The sequence below is a fragment of the Pelodiscus sinensis genome, chromosome 1 (genome assembly GCF_052426305.1).
Source record: "Pelodiscus sinensis isolate ZL-2025 chromosome 1, ASM5242630v1, whole genome shotgun sequence".
In the NCBI taxonomy this organism is placed as follows: domain Eukaryota; kingdom Metazoa; phylum Chordata; order Testudines; family Trionychidae; genus Pelodiscus; species Pelodiscus sinensis.
This window is the reverse complement of record NC_143052.1, coordinates 186,408,838-186,429,571: the sequence shown is the minus strand read 5'-3', so window position 1 is coordinate 186,429,571 and position 20,734 is coordinate 186,408,838. Positions and strand designations below refer to the sequence as shown.

General features: G+C 38.5%; 1 protein-coding gene across 2 annotated transcripts in view; it reads left to right on the top strand.

The window, feature by feature from the left end:
- Window positions 1-20,734, top strand: part of GRIK1 (glutamate ionotropic receptor kainate type subunit 1) — a 209,240-nt gene that overhangs the window by 167,183 nt on the left and 21,323 nt on the right. For both annotated transcript variants that reach the window (XM_014575046.4, XM_075910575.2), the window contains exons 10-14: window positions 849-1,052; window positions 1,856-2,079; window positions 7,961-8,079; window positions 13,005-13,222; window positions 19,249-19,474. In XM_014575046.4, coding sequence (XP_014430532.3) covers window positions 849-1,052; window positions 1,856-2,079; window positions 7,961-8,079; window positions 13,005-13,222; window positions 19,249-19,474 — 991 coding nt within the window. The remainder of the gene's footprint in view (window positions 1-848; window positions 1,053-1,855; window positions 2,080-7,960; window positions 8,080-13,004; window positions 13,223-19,248; window positions 19,475-20,734) is intronic.

Here is a 20,734-nt window from a genome sequence, read left to right as displayed (position 1 = left end):
CTCAGAAATATTAAGCTTCATGGCCAGTGTGTACATTTTCAGAGTTCTCACTATAAATAAGGTTAAGGTGGCTGAAGGAGAAGAGCTTATGGCACAAAATGGAGAGAGGGATTCTAGTACATCCTCACCAGTGCTGAATGGAAGTTAGTGTGGGGAAGGGAAGATGTGCTGAACTGTGTAATCTGCTATGCTAATCCTTGACTTCCGGGCCAGTGCTGATTAATTCTGGAGAAGGGGAAGTTGTAGATTCTTTTTATTGCAACTCCCTCTGCACTGACTTTCCACTGCCAGGAGTCCTACACTTTAGGTTAAAGCTACAAAAGCCTGCCTTGCCCAGGATGCGAGCTATTTCGAACCTTGTTACAAGAAATTACAGAAATACCATGTGCAGAAAACCACTCTGCCTATGCTATTTTTTCATCTCTCAATGAATATATTATCCAGTTAATGGCTATATTTTTCACACTTTTTAAGGTTTGTTTTATTTAGAAAGTTGATATTTAGGTTCACTTTATGTATGATTCTTGGTCTAGTATTTATTGGACTACTGCAGTATCCTTACTTATCCCTTAACATGGCATATTTGGCCTGATTTTGGAGTGCTTACAACTCCTCTAAAGCTGGGAGTAAAGGCATTCAGATCCCATGTAACTTAGGCTCAAATACATTCATAGCTAATTGATTTGGGCAATTTACTAGTATACCTGAGATGACTTTTAATGGACACGGTAAATTACTTGCACCTGTACAATTCTAGTAAATCGAACTCTCTGTATATTGTATAAACTGAGATGATCTGAAATGTACCTCATTTCTGTTGCTACATGTTTGGTGTGTTTATTCTGTAGGAAGATCCCTATGTTATGTACAAAAAGTCTGATAAGCCCTTGTATGGAAATGACAGATTTGAAGGATATTGCCTGGATTTGTTGAAGGAACTCTCAAATATTTTAGGGTTCATCTACGAGGTCAAACTAGTTTCTGATGGTAAATATGGAGCCCAGAATGACAAAGGAGAGTGGAATGGGATGGTCAAAGAACTTATAGATCATGTAAGATTGAATCTTTCTGTCTTTATTCTGCTTTAACCAGAGATAGTTTATAAGAAGCCAAATCGAATGAAGTGTTTTCATTAGCAGATCACTAGTCATTTCATCACTAGCAGAAAAGCCTTTGAACAAAGACACATATTTAGGGTTTGCACTTGGGGGGGGGGGGATCCTTCCCCATTAGAACTGGGATATTCTAGAAGGGAAGAGGTACATTCTGCTAGGCTGTAGACCTGATCCATGGCTTATCTGACAGTCATGAGACTACAGCACTTTCCCCTGCACCTGGGCCCCTCCAGCAATAATAGTTAAATCCCTATAGCAGGAGATCCTGTCTGCCCTGCACTTCACTGCTCTGCAGTTCATGTGTGGTGCTGAGTCCCAAGCAAGCTCCCTAAATCACGCCCTGTCCTATCCATTGGAAAGGTACCCATATTGTTGTATCAAAGTATCTGCAAACACAAGGGAAAGTTTTAATTTTTTGGAGCAGTATTTCAGACATGTCCATTCTGCCTCTGGTAATGTCCTAATAATTAATTTTTTTGCTGCACTTTCCTGAGGTAAACTGTTTCAGTCGTACTCAAATCACTATACCTCATCTGAAGTAGATTTCCTGTCCACAATAACCTTTAAGTAAGGAAACCACAAATTTTTATTTTACACTCATTTGTAGTTCAGCAACTAGGCAAAACTAAACCTGTTTGTTTTATCTTGTTTAATACCCACGGGAAAAGGTGGAAGGAAAGAAAAAAATATACCTGTTGAAGGCAAAGAGAATGAGAATGTTTTCTAATCTGTGTTCCCAGAAAGCTGATCTGGCAGTTGCTCCTCTCACCATCACCTACGTAAGGGAGAAAGTAATTGACTTTTCAAAACCCTTCATGACACTTGGGATCAGTATTTTGTACCGGAAACCAAATGGCACAAATCCTGGTGTTTTCTCTTTTCTAAACCCTCTCTCTCCTGATATTTGGATGTACGTCCTCCTAGCCTGCCTTGGAGTCAGTTGTGTACTCTTTGTAATTGCAAGGTAAGTTTAAAGACTGTGTGAAAGACACACCCACTTTACTTGCTTTTCATGTATGTGTTACACTGGTCACACAACATAGACTCACTCCATTAATAACAATTTAAATATATTCTAGATTTTTTTTCCAGTACCAAAACTACTGCATTCGGAGGAGTAAAATTATAAAATGTGCTAGTTACTTAACAGAAATGAAAATATTACGTACAACTGTTTTTCACCACATATGTTATGCCTTTGTAAGCACCATACTTTTCAACTAACAGTACATGCAGTTAATAGCCAAGAGAATCTTAAAATCCTGTTGCTGAAGGGTGGGAGTCAGTTCTGATCAATTCACTCTGAAAAGTCAAGCTAGCACAACAGAAAGCCCAAGGGCTTTATTCTACAAGATGTTCCCACACCTCTCTGTCAAGTGGATTGTCATAGGCGATGCAAAGCACCAAGTATTATCAATTCCCAAGTGAGATCTGTATTCAAAAAGATATCTATGATCCAGGACAGCATGTTTAACTTCAGTGCTATACTGAAAATTAAATATATGCTTAAGTGCTGTCCTGGATCAGGACCTTTGCTACCAATGAACTCTAATACACTAAAGAGCTAGCTACTAATGAAATACAAGTTTAGAAACCCACAAATTGTGTTTAAAAGCTGAAAAGGAAAAATATGAAAGTATGATTGACAGAATTCAGCAATACTACTTTCTGAGCAATCCTAGTACATCTAGACTACAGGCTTTTGTCGACAGAAGTTTTGTCGACAGATATTGTCGACAAAGCTTCTGTCGACAAAGAGCATCTACACTACATCCAGTTCTGTTGACAAAGCAAGCCGCTTTGTCGACATGACAGTGTAGATTCAAAGGACAGTGTAGCTGCAATAATGCCTTCTGTTGACAGAACTCTGCCAACAAAAGGTGTTATTCCTCATAGAATTAGGTTTATAGCCATCAACAAAACTGCTGAGTTCAGTCAATGTTATGTCAACAGAACTCAGCGGCAGTGTAGACGCAGGTATAGTTTTGTCGACAAAAGTGGACTTTTGTCGACAAAACCGTGTAGTCTAGACACACCCCTGAAGTCTGATATTCCAATAACTTTCTTACAGGAATAGTTCCTACATAAGTAGTCACACTAACTTCAAAATCTACTACCAGTATGAATAAGGGTTAAGTCATTGGAATAAAGATTTGTGGGATCCGGCATCTACATTGCACGTGAGGCTTGATAAGAAATCCTTGCCTAAGTAATTTCAATATTTTATATATAAAATATTTTAACATCTTGGATGCCATATTTGAACCATATTATTTTTTCTGATGGCATTTGATATCTATACTAAGACTCGGAAAAAGGTCATATTTATTTATACTTTTTCCACTATTTGGAATTTATTGAGCATTTTTCTCCTCCCTAGGAATATACATAATTATTTTTCTGGGTTAGTAGTTTTCTATTACCAACACTTATTGTTTCCTGTTGACACCTCAAAGCTTTTTCCATGATCCTATTATGTATTGCTTTGAATATAAAACAATGACATAATTCATACTCGTGAAGGAATAAGAGCATCAGCATAGATACAAGAAAACAAGTTTCAAATCATACAACTCTTCATGATCTAACTTATATAACAGATCAGGAGATTTACCCAACATTGCTCAGATCCTCAACTGAAATAAGTTTTGGTTTTACTCATTTAAATCTGTGCGCTGGGATGGGGTTGAGGATGAGGTGTTCAGTACTCAGGCTGCCCCCAGGAGAGAGGGCTGCCTCAGACCTCTCTCACCACAGCAGCTAGGGGACCAGATGAGAAGTACCTGTCCACAGCCACTCCAGTGAAGGAGTACAAGTCCCATAGTTGAGGGGCAGACAGACACAGAGACATGAGTTCTCCCTCATATACACCCCGAATTAGGATTTCTTTTCATTGATGAGCTCCCTTATTTACAAGAGCAATCCCACGGAGGTCAGTTTGACGTGGTTGTATATTTTTTATGGCCTGCCGAACAGCTTTCTTTTCAATGGATGCGCTCTTCAAAGGCACTCTCTCATATACGTGAAACTTTGTTTGCTGATTTCAGCACAAGTACCCAAGGCAGGCTACACTGATGAAGGGCAATTTGTGGATTTTATTGTTGTTTTGTTTTAAACTGCTTAGGGTACGGGTAAGGGACCATGGAACCACTCATTAGTGTAGTGAAATCCCGGGTGACAGAAAGAGTTCATCCATCACTGACGGCGGATATAGTATCAGCCATGAGACTGTGTACAATTAGTGATGATTCCCCACAAGCTCTTGCAATGGCTCACTGTAGCATGAATAATAGTTCTAACTGTACACAAATCATCTTCTCATTCACGGCTGATATTAAATCTGCCCGCCAGTGACAAATTAGCTTTGTTCTGCTGTTGTGCGCCAAGATTAAAATCATCCCACGCACTCTCCACCATAGAGCAGGGAGAAAGAAAACAAGCCCCAGCTTGCCCTCAACCTCGTAGGTTCTCTAGGAAAACCATGTCACACTCAGAAAACAGACAAAGCTTTAAGTATACGAAAGAATACACCAGATACAGCAAGTAATCAAGAAAGCTATCCAGTAGGCTATACCTCAACCCCCAGTAAGAGAGAAATATATTATTGACTCATCATCCTTTGTATTTCACTCTCAACTGCTTAATGTTGCTTCCTTTAGGTAAAACCAGTGTCTTGCCCTGAGAACAATGATGGTTCTCATTTTCTAATTTTAAAAAATCCTTAGAAATATCGAGCTTAGTTATTCTTATTCATTACTTATTTAGGAAAACAGGAGACTAAATGCTCAATTCAGCAAATGGCTTAATAGCGTTAAGAATAGGTTATGGTTCTATTCACGTCAATGCAACTTAAAAATCTGCTCGGGTGCTTTGCTGAACTGGTGCCTAGAAACAGTGCTAAATTAGTTGGCAAATAGTTATGCTGAAGGTGTTCAGTACACACATCCGACATTTAAACTTGCTTTCACAGGCTGGACTCCCACTGCACATCTAGAAAAAGCCAGAATAGTCCATTGACCCCTCTAAAACTGTTTTTCAGCTGCTAAAGATTTGTTTTTTTCGCCATGCATTGAACAGGTCAATTTTCAAGAACTTTTTGGTGGGATACTGGAAGCATACTCTTACACACAAATCTTTACTATTCTAGCAGTGCAATAACAAATACACTTTATTCTTTCTTGTTGCACGTTCACTGAGAGAAATATGCAGGCATAATATTTATGGACATACCTGTAAATTTTTTCCCCAGTGGCATGACTCATATCTTAGTTCTCCCTAAGTATTATGTAACATTATCATTGTCATTTATTTTTTCATTAAGTGCCATAATTAAACAAATAGCTATGCCTTTATCACTATTTATTAAAAGATACTAATTTTTACTGGTTTTTTTCTACTCCATAATAGCTATGGCCACACCAATAATGTTCTGCTAAAATTTCTCTCTGTTGCCATCTTCATTTCATGTCCACAGATGACATCAGTGGTGGAAGTGCTAGAACAGATGTCCCACAGTGATATAGGCACAGTGTCATCTAACTTTGCTGAAAGAAACCCTATATAAGGTAGTGATTAAAGGTCAGCAACCACCAAAAACTTGTCCATGCTACTGCTCCCACTGGTGGAAATGAATCAGTAGAAACAACAGTGGAACTATAAACAGACATTTCCTAGATTAGCCAAGTCCTGGAATACAATCATTGCCCTTCCCCTCCTCTATTGACTGTATTGAATTTTGTGCAGTACATTGCACAGAATAAGGCACACAACAATAACATCTGATATTTAATTCTAGGTGACTCGTTCTCTTGATATACTAGTAAATATTAAAAATATCAACTGTTGCTACTTTTATAATAAAAAATTCATATAATAAAATAAAATCTGTCCAGTCTGGCAGGAGTAGTTTTGCTGACTGAACTTTATTGCTATTTTCTAGGAGTTGCCATTTTGTTCATTTAGTGATACATTGTTTTAAGTAATAAATGTGTGGCTTAGACAAAAATGTAAGAGCCCAGCCCTGGCTCAATTTGCAGTGCAAGAGTCGCAGCAAAAGAGCAGGCATAAATACTGTTTTCTGCTCTTTATAACATGTCAACACTGTAATTCAGCATGGGAGAATGCCCTGCAGAAGGCCTTGTATTTTGATGGCTTATGTGTGGTTTAGCTGGTGCATATGGGCCAGGGCCTCAAGGGGTGAGTTTCACCCTTTGTGAATAAATCTAGTTAAGAACAATTTCATTGATTGTATAAAGGTGGTTTTCATACTTAGCACAGTGAAAAACTTGCTGGAATGTAATAGCTTGATTTTGTTGTTTGTTTTTTTTAATGGTGTATGCAGAAATGTTTTATCTTTAATCTTTATATTGCCTCTTGCAATTATTTTTTTTTACTATTGTACTAGTGATGATTATATTGTTTAGTTAATGGCATCTTAAGCTACCTACTGTTTCAATTAGTAGGTTCATTACTATCAGTGTTCATTACTTTAGCTTAGTGTAGTGCTCTGGTTGTAAGAGTGCATAAATTCAAAGCTTAATTATATTGCTGAAACAGTAATTAAAATGTATTGGCATGACATTATGAGTATAGCTTTAATAGACAAACTTCATCAGGAATGTACCTAATGTGCTCTGCAGAGCTGAAAAGCAGCAGGCAGGGTACCATGGGGAGGAACAAATTTTAAACTAACTTTGCCAACTATTTTGCAGATGAGAAGGGGGTAAATATTTTGCATTTTCAGCAAGGTGAGCTGGGAATTGAGCAGAATTCTTTCACTCATTAAGAGGAAACTGGCTGCCTAATTCTCTATACATGATACTGAAAATATACCCCATGGCTTTTAAACACTGAAATTACTCTCTCAAAGTAGCAACAATAACTTCGCCTTGCTATTGGAGAGAGAGATACAAAAATTCATTTCTTAACACCAACATGTCTTGTAAAATAGGGTTGGTTTTTTTTTGTCATGCCCAATAACAGTTCTTTAGAGAGAGAGTACTCCAAAGGGAGTGCATTAAGGGTACATCTAAACTACACCCCTCTTTTGAAAGAGGGATGTAAATTGGACATATCGAAATTGCAAATGAAGCCAGGATTTGAATTTCCGGTGCTTTGTTTGCATAATCGCATCATGGCATTTTTTAGAAAAAAGCTATTTCGAAAGTGAAATCGCAGTCTAGACACGGTTCTTTCAAAAAGAAAAGCCTTTTTCCATAAGATCCCGTAAACCTTGTTTTTGTAAAAATGAGGTTTATAGGATCTTACGAAACAGGCTTTTCTTTTTGAAAGAACCGTGTCTAGACCGCGATTTCACTTTCAAAATAGTGTTTTTCGAAAAAATGCTGTCATGCAATTATGCAAATGAAGTGCGGGAAATTCAAATCCCGGCTTCATTTGCAATTTTGATATGTCTAATTTACATCCCTCTTTCGAAAGAGGGATGTAGTCTAGGCAAAGCCTTAGAGTGTCTTTATTCTCTCATGCTTTCACCAAGGGGCAGCCACATGGAATCAGAGCATCCCTTTCTCTGCAGAGCATCAATCAGGTGGCTTGGGGAATCACTGAGACACTTGAAAGAAACAGCAGTTGAAGATCACAGTCCAAGAGCATTAGGATTAATGAAGTAGGGTTTACACTGAAACTGGAGCTCTGACAGCCACTCACTGCACTATGGTGCTGCTCTGCAGCTTGCATAGCATGCTGGACACTTATGGATATATCTTTGAGTTTCGGTTATCTTATTTTCTTCATTAATCTTTTCATTTTCTGCATTCTTAGCAGGTTTGCTGGCTCAGTATGAATTTTATCTGATGTTTACAGACTGTTTCTGTTAACTACCACAGGTTTACACCCTATGAGTGGTATAACCCCCACCCGTGCAACCCTGACTCAGATGTGGTGGAAAACAATTTTACTTTACTAAATAGTTTCTGGTTTGGAGTTGGAGCTCTCATGCAGCAAGGTACACCGGTCACACATCATTATTGCACACATCCCACAGTCTGCTCAAGGGCTTCTGTGCTGGTAAACTCCACCATCTGTAGCTAACACATATATTGTAAAACCTGATATCAAAAATTACAAAAGCAGATTACACATCAGTGAAGCTGGGATAGGGAGGGAAGGGAAATGAAACTTAGACCTTATTTTGGATTTAAGCAGGTAACAGCAGAAATTAGAAAGGAAAACATACAGAGAAGTATAAAGTGGACTGGCCAAATGGGAGCTTCTGTGAACAAAACATAAAATAATAGCAAGATGACTATAAAGGAATTTATACTGAGGATAAATCTAAAATTCCTACTCCAAAAGCAAGAAAAATCTCTATTAATTTAGGCTTCATCCCAATATAGACAGTTATAGCCAGAGCAATTCTAGAACAAAGACTTTAACACCCAGTCAAAAGGCATTTCTGTAATAAGATTGTTAAGTTTTGTTGGCAATTGTCAAACTTTTGTTCAGATCCAAAACAAAACCAATTTTATTGGCTTTTCTGCAGGTTTGAGTTCGATCCTCTTGTAAATGTAACCAACATTAAAAATTTAACCAAGTCAAGACCCAGTTGCTGCTGAATTTTGGAAGATGCACACAATACTCGCTTGATAATGAAAGGCAACAAAGTGCACTCAATATGAGAAATATTTAAACAAGCAAACACATGTGCTAAATGCGTATGGTGTGTGTATTTTGAGACTTCCTTTTAAAGGGCTATTGTACCAATATCTCTGAAAACATTTTATGGCAAAAAATAAGCAACACATAGATGAAGTTACAGCAATTTCCAAATATTTCAGTAACGAATACTTACATTCATTCAGGAACAATTTTTTTGTAGGCAATACTAATTTGGATTTTGTAAAATAAAAATAAAATAATAATAATAATGTTTCTTAGAGTAGTGAAGAAATTTCACACTGTAACTAGGATAATACATGCACACAGTTTTATCGATATATTCACAGGACACACATATCCTCACCAAAGTTATTTTGAAGAAGATTATGTTTGTTTATCCCCCAATGTATCTGTAAAGCACAGACTAAGGTTTTACAGTATCAGGCAGGTGTGTGTATATAATTGTGACTGCTTTGTGTGTGAGTGCCCCCAAGATTTTGTGTTTTTAATATCCTGCCTTTTTGGAGTTTACCATCATCCACAGCAAACTGTGGGATGTAGTGTCTGCTAGTTACCACTACCTTGGGTACATGACAGTCAGCCCCAACCAGACTCTGCTTGTCTTTAAAGAAGCTTTACAAAAACATTTGTAAGGCAAAGCAAATGTTTCCATGTACAAACTTGTGGTACGTGTGATTGTAAGTGCACCATCAGTAACGTGTAGAGTTTGAACAAGAGATGAATGGTTGTTAACCTCTGCATCTATTGTTATGCTCTTTCTTGTTAACAGAAGCTGCTTGTTATGCTTGATTGGAAGCCACTTGTTAATTCAATTTTAAAATGTGATGATCAGACTTTCTCTTTTCTACAGAGCGTGAGCAAAGTCTGGATCAGGATTGGCTGTCATGTCTGCCATAAAAAGGCACTAGAGAGACTTCAGCAAGTATTGTCTCTGACCATGAATCTTGCTAGTAACATTTTACTTAGATGTTGTTTCCCCATTCCCTTGAAGTTTTCAACCCAGATATTTCCTCTAGTCTTTAAAGGTATCCAGACATGGCATACTTCTAATTTTAGTCAACAAATGAATTAAAAAATGTATGGGAAACAATTGCTTTTAAAAAACCAGGTTACCTGCTAAGGTCCAATTCAACAAACTGCAAAAGCACAGTCTTATCTTTAAAGATAGAACTTAACTCACAAGATTACATCAATGGGACTAAAGCATGTGCTTAAGTACTTTGCTGAATTGGTTTCCAAGGGATGGTTAATACTGAAATAATCACAGGCCTGATCCTGCAAGACACTGAACTCCATACTCAACTCCTAGTGACTTTTGTAAGAGGGGAAAGTGTTTGTCATCTTGCAAGATCAATCCCCTTGTTTGCAACACTCAGGCAGGTCTACACTGAAGGGGAAGGTCAAAATAAGATACACAACTCCAGCTACACTAGTTATATAGCTGGAGTCCAAGTACCTTAATTTGAGTTTCCCCACCATTCCCACAGTGGGAGGCTGATGGGGGCCAATGCTCCCATCAGGTTCCTTTACACCTCACCAGAGGAGTACTGGCTGCTTATGGGGGCTCCTTCTGAGTTTGATTTAGCAGGTCTTTACTAGACCCACTAAATTGAACTCAGGAAGCTCTATCATGGCAGCCTCAATCTTCCCCCAGGTGGAGAGACATCTTCAGTAGAAGATTAAAATGTACTGTCCTTAGTTTGCTTATATTTAAAGAGTTTCTGTTTCTGCTGTACAACTGATTTGCCACTGTAGAAAACCACTGGAATATTATAATTTTGCCAAAAAACTACAGTAACCAAGAGCTTCTCCACTTCCATCTATTATCATGTATCTCTAACTATAAAGATGTACTACCTATTGCTATATATTAAAACTAGGTATTGTATCTCTGTCTAACTACATCATTTATATTCCTGTAATTATCTAGGCTTTTAGAAAATGACATCTCCACGAGGAACTGAATCAGCATACGTAGCAGCCTGCTCTTACATTTGCTAGGTCAACTACAGTTCAAAAATAAATGCATCCATAGGAGTAAAAAAAAAAAACCTTCCATGTTTCACTACATTTTAAAATATCTAGTCTGATAAAGCACCAAGAAAAGCACAATTAAAGCTGGATTAATCTGCAGCACTTAAAATGATACATTAAATAAGAACCTCTACTTTTAGATTGTTGGCCTAGTTTATAATCACTATAACACAAAGGCTACACACCACAGGAAGTATGCTTTGTTGTTACCACTCGTAATTTGGTAGCAACCATCAATGTACTCAGAGCCCTTGGCTATGCTTAGCTCTGACCTTTAAAGAGAGATGTGTACATATTTATAAAAAGCTAAATTAAATCTGTTTGCCTGAGGCTTAGAAGATTATTATCCTTGCAATTTTTGCTCAAATTGTACACAGTTTTATGCTAAAATCTTCCAAGGCCTTACATGCCTTCTGTGAAATGTCTGAAGCTCCTACATGAATCATTAAGTAGCTCAGAAGACATAACACTTGGGGACCTCTCTCTAATAATAATGACTATTAGTTAAATCAAATTTGTACACACACAGACTCCAGTTCATCCATCACTTAAGTATTTGCTTAAGTCCATCCTTATTTCAACAAAGCACTTATGCACAGTGCTTACCTTGGAAGGTAAAATGAAGTCAGTGGAATATTAGCACATGATCAAGTTCTTGTCTGAATCGGGGCCTTACACTCAAGTGATCCACTGAAGTCAGCAAGTTTGCAGGCTAGGTCATCCAGGGCAGAATTTGGCTCAGTGTTTAGAGGTACTTTGCTTCACAACTGGAATAAAATTCAACCCTCATCAGTCAATTACGTGCCCTCATAAAGTAAAATGAAATATACAAATTATCCATTTACTATCCAACTCTCACAATGTGGGATGTGAAGTAGGATATACTAATGTCACTTCAGTTTATCAATCTGTCCTTTAAACTGGGATTCATTTATTACTCATAACATTTCACCATCATGTACAAATCCAAAAGGGACTGCAGAGTTGTTTTACCTTTCATAACTTTGTTTTAAAGTATAGGCTTATAACAGGACATATTTTAGGTCTTGACCCAGCAGTCCTTATTCATGTAAGCCCCACTGACTGTATTGGAACACTACGGACTGTAGTTATAGTGTTTGAGAGAGAGAGAGAGAAAGATGCAGGACCCTACATACCTTGGGCTATGTCTAGACTGCAGAGTTTTTTGGGGTTGCCATGGAAACTCTGCTGCATCCAGAGAATGCATCCGCTTTTTCAGAACAGTTTCTAAAAAGCGGGCGCATTCTTTCGGCATCTCTGTATTCCTCATTTTATGAGGAATAAGGATCTTCTGAAAGAGGAGGTTTTTCCCAATTTGGCCCCATGTAGATGGCCAAAATGTCAGAAAAGCTTCTTTTGAAAAAACAAGCAGAAAAAGGTATGCAAAATGCAGTTTGCGTATCTTTTTCTGGAAAAAAAATGCACTGTAGACATAGCCTTGATGTATAGATAAGGGACATGGACTAAATCCTTCTTTTTAAGCATTTTCTCTACATGACAAATAGGATACAGTAGAATTTCTGAGTTATGAGCCTACTGTTCATTTGGAGCTGGAAGTGTGCAATCAGGCAGCAGCAAAGATTTTTTTAAAAAGCAAATACAGTACAGTGCTGTATTAAATGCAATTTACTAAAAAAAATAAAAAAAAATAAAGGGAGAACAGAATTTTTTTCTTTTACATAGTGAAGTTACAAACCTGTATTAAAAGTTAATGTTCAGTTGTCATTTTTTGGAAAGAAGAACAATAGCATTTTGTTCCAAGCTACAAACATTCCAGATTTAGGAAAAACCTTCATTCCCAAGGTGTTCAAAACTCTGAGGGTCTACTGTATTGTTACTCTGAAGGTTTAAGGCTTAAAGACTCATTACAATACTTGTATCAAGCAGTTAAAATACAACTACATGGCTAGTATGGCTTGGTAGGAGTCTAAAAGGTTAACTCCAAAAGTGACATTAGCACAAAGACAAACTGATGTTCAGATCCATGGATAATTGTGTGTTTATTAGGTATCATGACATACATCCCTTTCAAAGTATTTTACCATTATAAACATTAGCTATGCATATGTGAGATTGTGTACATTTCTTTTATTATTCTGTAGATCATAAATGTATTATACTCCTAAAATCTACTGTCAGCAAAAGAGACTTCTTTCAACATGTTTTAATTGTATTATTTTGATGATATTATAACAGGATCAGAGCTGATGCCCAAAGCTCTCTCTACCCGAATAGTTGGAGGAATATGGTGGTTTTTCACCTTAATCATAATTTCATCCTACACAGCCAACTTGGCTGCCTTCCTAACAGTTGAAAGAATGGAATCCCCCATTGATTCAGCAGATGATTTGGCAAAGCAAACCAAGATAGAATACGGAGCTGTTAGAGACGGATCAACTATGACCTTCTTCAAGGTAAGATGGAGTCAGGCAGCTTTTGCATTGTGAGAATTGCAGCTTTTCACTAATAGATTCAGAAACAGGGAACAGACTGAGAAACGGTGAAAACAGTAATTTAGTAAAATTTAGCAGTTATAACATTTCCACGATCCACACAGGGTCCTCCAGGAATCTGCACAGGTGATGGGGAAGGTTGTATTATATGCATCTTAACTTGAATCCAATCAGCAGGAAACCACCATAAATATTTTACAGCCTGACACTAATTCCTTTTCTGAAGGATCCTCTAGGCCATTGCACCCACTGCTCCCTAAGAATGGAGGGGGCTGGGCAGCTACAATCTGCAAAAATCCCTGCTAGAATAGGTCCAGTACAGTAGTGGGCTAAAGGACTCTGAAACAATGTACAGGCACAACATTCTCTTTTGGAATGGCCCCGCACCTCTGCTGGATTCCCCAAGATCTATTCAGTCAGGTAAGGGAGGCAACCCCATGCCCAAGCTAAAAGAATTTTGTGGAAACTCTACAGGGAGAATCTCAGTGGGGTTTTCCCCCCATTTAGGGCCCACTAGCACTAGTTATTCTTCAGTCTTCAAAAGGGGGCTGTTTGGCCCAAACTTTATAACAGGTAAATAGCTCAAGTAGCTACTAGAAAAATACAACTGTCAATGAAAGTTAAAGTCCATTTGTTTTTTAAAAAATACATAAAAAAATATAGATCTAAACTGTAATATAATTGAGAGTTTCCGTGGATAGCTAGATTACCTTTGATAATTTAATTACATTTACAATGAGTTGATCTCATAAAATGTCAACACATATACCAAGAAGTTATAAATATGGAAATGTACAAAAACATCCCATGGCAATTAGCTCTAATTAGCAGCTTTGTTGGCACACACAGCAGGAATATACCTAGTAAGTTATTAATATCATGCTTCTCAGTATGGCATTTGAGCATCTTTTAAGTAACCTGTAGGAAGCAGTCCCTCCAAAGAGAATGAGTCACACTGAAGCAACATGTGGGGAAAATAGCTTCTGCTACCTGTGTCAGAGAGTTTCTGTGAAGGAACAGCTTCAGTTTCTGGTGTCAGTTTGACATCTTATGTGAGTATTTTAAAAAAGCTTCAGAGGGGTAGCCAAGTTAGTCTAACTGGAAAAACTTTAAAAAACAACAAATAGTCTTGCAGCACCTTAAAGACTAACATGTTTTGTTATTTTAAAAAGGTCTGTGGCTGATCTGGGAATTTAACCCATATGTCTCAAATCCCAATGCAGTCTTATGGTTTTAGTTAATATCTTTAAATAAAAGAAAGTAATGGATCTCAGTTCATATATTTGGAAAAGTCTGAAAACTAGTAATTGGATATTGCAGTCGTTTGCTACATCTTACAGACACCCTGCTTATAGCAGTTAACGGTAAATTCCTCTCTTACTTCCCTCCTTCCTCCCCCATTTCCAGAAGTGTCTGCGTGTTTGAATAAGAGAATGAATTTGATGCTCTTTTCAAAGCTTAATTATTTAGCCAGATTTTGTAATAATAAGTTGAAATCTTCATTAACATATGCTGGAAAAAATAATTTGAGAACCCTAGGAACTGTCACAAATTAACTACAGTATCACCTATTTTAATAAGGTACATCTATGAGGCTTGTGGTGTAGAAAAGAAATACTGTACTGTACTACTACCTGAAAGACCCCAGTTAAGTTCCTTAGCCCAGTGTCCCCTCATTGGCCAGGAAAGGTCACCACAATGGATCTGCACAAAGAAGGCCTCTGCATTTATGGCTCCTGCTGCAGCAGAGGAAATAACTGCAGACTCTGGGCACTGTGAACATCAGAACATGTTTTCCAAAGCAGCTTTCACTTTTGGTCTGGCTTTTTATGACACTAATAAAAGGGTGGAATTTTACAGGCACAAATAAAGATGGGTCTTTTTTTTTAAGCATTTAAACATCTGAGTTTTCAAATCAGGTAATTTGTTATCGATGTGTTACAAAATGAACCCATGCTTATAACGGTCTTCAAGTTATATATGGATACTCAAATGGAAGAATGCTAGAAGTAATTTCTGTGGAGAGTGGAGATGAATTAGGTGATGTGATGAAAAGTGCATGAAAAATGGAATTTCACATTTATATCACTGCTACACAGCTAATACAACTAATAAAGTATCTCTTAGATGTCATAAAGAGATCAATGATCCACTGTGCTAGGTGGGATATAAAAACAAAGCAAGACCCTTCCTAGACCAGAGATAAAGGATGTGAAGGGAGACAGAGGTAGAGAGAGAGAAAACATGATTTGCCCCAAATTAACACACAATAGGTTATAAATAGTACATATCTTTGTATGTATAAAATTTAGACTGGAAGTACCCTGAGGACATGGATTTATTTCTTATGGCTATAAAGTACGATGTACCTCTCTGATGCTTTACAAAGAATCACCCACTAAAAATAATAAAATACTATGGGTGAGAAGTCAAACACTCAAAAGTAAGGAAAAGCCAGCATAAAGGTTACCCATATTCTATATTCAAGCACAGCTCCTGTTGACTTCAGTTGCAGCTGTGGGGACTCAACATTTTTACAAATCAGATTACCCTAGATTTCCAAGCCAATGTCCCAGAAAAGAGGGATACAGAATTAGTGAGCAGCTGGGAGAGGTTGGTTTAAATGACTTGGCTAGCATCACATGCTGCAATCCACAAATCTGTGGCTATTGCCTCTTTGGCACCTAAGTTTTCATGATAAATGTTTCTAGGGTTCTTTCATTTCCACCTCTGAGCACATGCGAGGTGCAGTGCATATGACAAAAGACTGGGAATGAAGTTAGATGATGTATGTGCAGCTGTGACTGGAGGGTTTTAAAAAAGTAAAGTGAAAAAATTCAAAGTTCCATCATGTGGCAACACATCAACATTCACATGGTTCATCAGCAGGACTGGAACTTTTAGATCCACCACAAAAGTCTCTGGTCCTCCTTAATGCCAGTGGGTTTCACAAGCATTTGCTGGCAGCAGAGCATGGTGATGAGCTAAAGCCAAGATAAACTTTTAACCATAAGCCAATCCCTTGGGTGTGAATTTGAAAGACCTGGTAAACTTATTAGCAGTTATGTAGGTTCTTTTTTTCTCTCCCCAGTAGTACTTTTTACTTTAAAAAAAATAAGTTTGCATAGAAAGAACTGAGCGGTGCTTTTAACTACAGCAATTGCAATTTAAGTACTTATGCAGAGAGAGCAAGCAGGTGTGCTTGGGCAGCCTCTCTGCTGAGAATAATACAGTGAAGGCAAGGAACAGTACAACTAGCACGTTCCCTCGTCAGAAAGGAAAGAGACATAGGTCTCTGCTCAAGAGAAGGCAACCAGTAGGGAGCTGGAAGACAGACTATGGAATGGAAACTCAGGTTCTGTTATCCGGAACGGTGACGTGGTCATAACAGTGTCACATCAAGAATATTCAAATGAAAGCAATGAGATTATATGGTCTTCATACTGTAGACAAGCTTGAGGGAGGACTATGGATTGAGAAGGGAAGAGTTTAGAGAAGACAATCTGTGTGCCCCAAAATTACAGATGGAGCAGCTCTTAGTATGTGCTTCAATAGTCAGCTTAGTTTACTAGGAGCATGTTGTTACCCAGCACTCAGTACAAAAAAACAATACAATAATCATTTTTTGTGTAGCCCAAGTCCTGAGGTAGATGTGCCCATGTCCACAGACCTGGCTACCAGCAACACTATATACCCATACATGTATTTTTCCTTTCCATTCCCCCAGCCTTCCAAAACCACACTGACCAGAAGCCTAACTACTACTAGTTTGGGAAGTCAATACAATATTTACTAGCACACAACAAACAGGGTAGATAACTAGATTATTTTTACATCTCTTGCCATTGCACCTACATGCCTCAACCAAGCTTGGGGCTCTATTATGCTAAGTGCACAAATGGAAGTAGAGAAAGCGTCTAAGAGCCTGTGACATCTAAATATGTGAAGGATGGGAAGGAAACACAGAGGCATCAAACAGGGAAATGACTTACCCAAAGTCACACAATTGTCCAGTGCCAGGCAGAAACAAGGAAAACAACCCAGGTCCTCTTGAACCCACAGCAGCCCATTCTACAGATAGCTCACTAATCCTAAAAACTCTGAAAGGAGGTACTTCTTGGTGATTGTAAAAACAGAAGTTTAAAACAAGGGCTCTTACTGCAGGGATTCCGTTTCTTGTTCCAGATGCATTACTGCATGTGTATTTCACTTGGATCCTTTCTGAGAGTAAAAGTAACAGAAAAGGCACCAGGCTAAAAGAGAATGAGTCCTTTTCCAAAAGCATTTGCATTTATGTGACAAGAGGGAAAGTGGTACTTAGGAAGTTGGAAGTGTTTGACATTTGAACAACAAGAACAACAGGAAAAAAAAAACCTTGTTCTGTAAATGGAGAAGAGACTACTGCTTTCATCACTGGTTGCCTTAGCCAAACCATGCAATACAGCCTGTTTATCCAGCTGAATGAAAATAGGAAAAAAATGTCCAATAGATGGAAACATTCACAACACCAGTGGCTATGCATGAAGTGTTTTACTAAAGTACAAGGGAACGCTCTGGAGAATTAAGGGGAGAGAGCGCATAGGTACCGAAATTGTGGTATATTGATTTTTTGCTAAATCATGCTATTAATAAACTGATTTTAGCAGCAGCAGCAGCAACGAGTGCAACAACTTTTCTATCCAGGTACAGGTGTATAACTGGGCTATACAGCCACAGTCGTTTTTCATTTTTGTAAAATGGGTGGAAAGCTATGAAGTGTTAAGGCAAAATACAGCTTATAGGAACAAACAATGTATGCGTGCTCCCACCTGTAGACCAAATCTCAATTTGTAATTAAAAATAAGTGTATGTTTAATCTAGCCTGAGTACAAAAAAGAAATCAGGAAGAATGTTAATACAGTGCAAGCACTTCATGGTAGATTGCAGCTACAAGAAAGGTGTACACTGAGCACAGGGGCAGCGCCCATGGACAGCTCCAGGAAAAACTACACAGAAAAAGACATAACGCCTCATGTAGCACCTGAGGTGAAAAAGGGAGCATGCACTCAGCACCATCCTCAAGGATTGCAAAGCTGCCTTGTGCTGTGAGCAACTCCTCCCTTTGCCTTGTCCCATGTAAATGGAGTTAAGGAGGAAACAGTCCTTTAGCTCCCTGGCACTGTGCCTGGCTCTTAGGTGAAGGGCATCAAGGATGTTCCTTATGTGGTTCCTTTCCACCTCACCCTACTCAAGTCCCGCTGCTGGGGCCAGGCACAGTCTATTCCTCAGCTTCGTTGTTTAGATAGCATCACATTACAGGGCAGAATTGAAGCGTAGATATCAGCACATTAAGGCCCAAGCCTGCTCCCTTTGAAGTCAATGACAAAATGCCCACAGGAATCAGGGAGAGCAGGATTAGGCCTGTTATGTTAGCTGTGGTGGGAGGCAGAAACACAAGTGTATCAGGGCACCTTGGCTTTTAAGATCTCACTTCCTTCTCATGCAGTTTAGGGCTTTACTGTGAAGTGCCCAACTTATAGACTTCAGGTTCCATGTGAAGAGCCAGTACCCCAATTATCCACTTTTGCAACAGTGAATGGTATTACTGTTTCCTCTTCATTAGGCACGGTTTCACAATGCAGCGATCAGTTACATTCAGCCCAGCTAACTTATTCAGTGGGATCATAGTAACATCTTACATTTATATAGCACCACTCCTCCAAAAGGATCCCAAAGCTCCTCTGAGATTATATGTGAAGGCTGACATGCTGGCATCCCTTGTGTAGAAGGCAGTAAGAAACTGCCTCCCAGCACACTGCACAGTGTGGAAAACGTGAGGGGAACATGTTTTAACATTTCTGGGGAAACTGAAAAAGAATCCTCCCCCAACCCTTACTTCCCCCCCATTTCAAGAGGTATTATCGATACCATTCACACTAAGCATAGGAATGTTTCACAAGCATAATCTGAGAACTAACATTTCTGCTGAATCCACTTTCCTTCCTTAGAAATCCAAAATATCAACATATGAAAAAATGTGGGCGTTCATGAGCAGTAGGCAGCAGACTGCACTGGTGAAGAACAATGATGAGGGAATCCAGCGGGTGCTCACAACAGACTATGCCCTGCTAATGGAATCCACCAGCATAGAATACGTGACTCAGAGAAACTGCAACCTCACCCAGATTGGAGGACTCATTGATTCTAAAGGCTACGGTGTGGGAACTCCTATTGGTAAGATGCATTAACGATATTAATGAGGAGCGCACTTCAAGAGGTTCTGGGTTGTTCAGTTTGGATGCCCATTAGGAGCCTTCTGTAATCTTTGAGCACTCCACCTAGCTACAACGGATTCCAGGATCCTTCTTTCATGTAATGTCTCTCTTGCCTCAGATACAGCAATTGCACTAATTGGCAATTGCACTAATTGGAAAGGCAAGAGAATGGCTTATAAGCAATCAGGAAAATTAAGGTGTAGAAAGTGCCCTCAAGAAGCATTTAGCTGGCCTGCTGCTTTTGTAGATTAAAAAGTCCTGTTCATAGGTGATTGGGTGCCCTCTGCCCCTCCATCCCATGTTATTAAACCATGCAACCAATACAGATTACCTCCAGGAGCTCTCTGTTAGTATATAATGTAGAAAGATGGGGATGTGGGGAAAAATCAAGTAAAATGTGCTATGTAACATATGCACCCTTTGCAAAGCTGCATTAAAGGAGAGAGGATTGATATCACACTCTATCCACTGTTGCTTGAGCACCTTAGTAGAATAATCTATGAAGTTTGCAATTATGTCAGAGCAATATGTTGGGACTATAAGAAACCATTGCAAGACCGTATTCCTACATTAAAAATCTTAGTGCTTTGGTGCATTCTTAAAAGCATCTCCCTCAGTTCTGCTAAGCAGCAGCTGCCCTTTTCAGTGGATTTGCTTGCTTTGCTGCTGTATGTTTAAATACTTTGCTAATGATACATATTCAAAGAGCTAGAATATTTCCTCACAGAAACTGGGGCCTTCTACAAATGGATATTGTGTAACCAGTGTTTTTTCTAGCTTAATATATTTATCTTGCTCAGTCATGCACTACTCACACCCAGGTCTCTTCCCTATTTACATCAGTACAATTCCACAGACTTACACTAGTCTGAAACTGTGGAATTAGCTACATACTTACACTAGTATGAAACTGTTCATAGACTTTGGCTTTTCATTTTTTTCTTTGGCTGTCTGAGTGAAGTACAACAGTGGTATTCAACCTGCATCATGCACACCCCTATGGGGTACATAGAACATAAGAATGGCCATACTGAGTCGTCATAAGTAACGGTGATAAGTGTGATAAGTAACAGTAACCAACCTGATCGCTTTCTTTAATAGGAAAACGAGCAAAGATGTGATATACCTTGATTTTAAGCATTTGAAAGAGTCTTGCATAAGTTTCTTATCAATAAACTAGAAAAATACAGTGAAGGTGGGTGAATAACTGCTCTCAGAG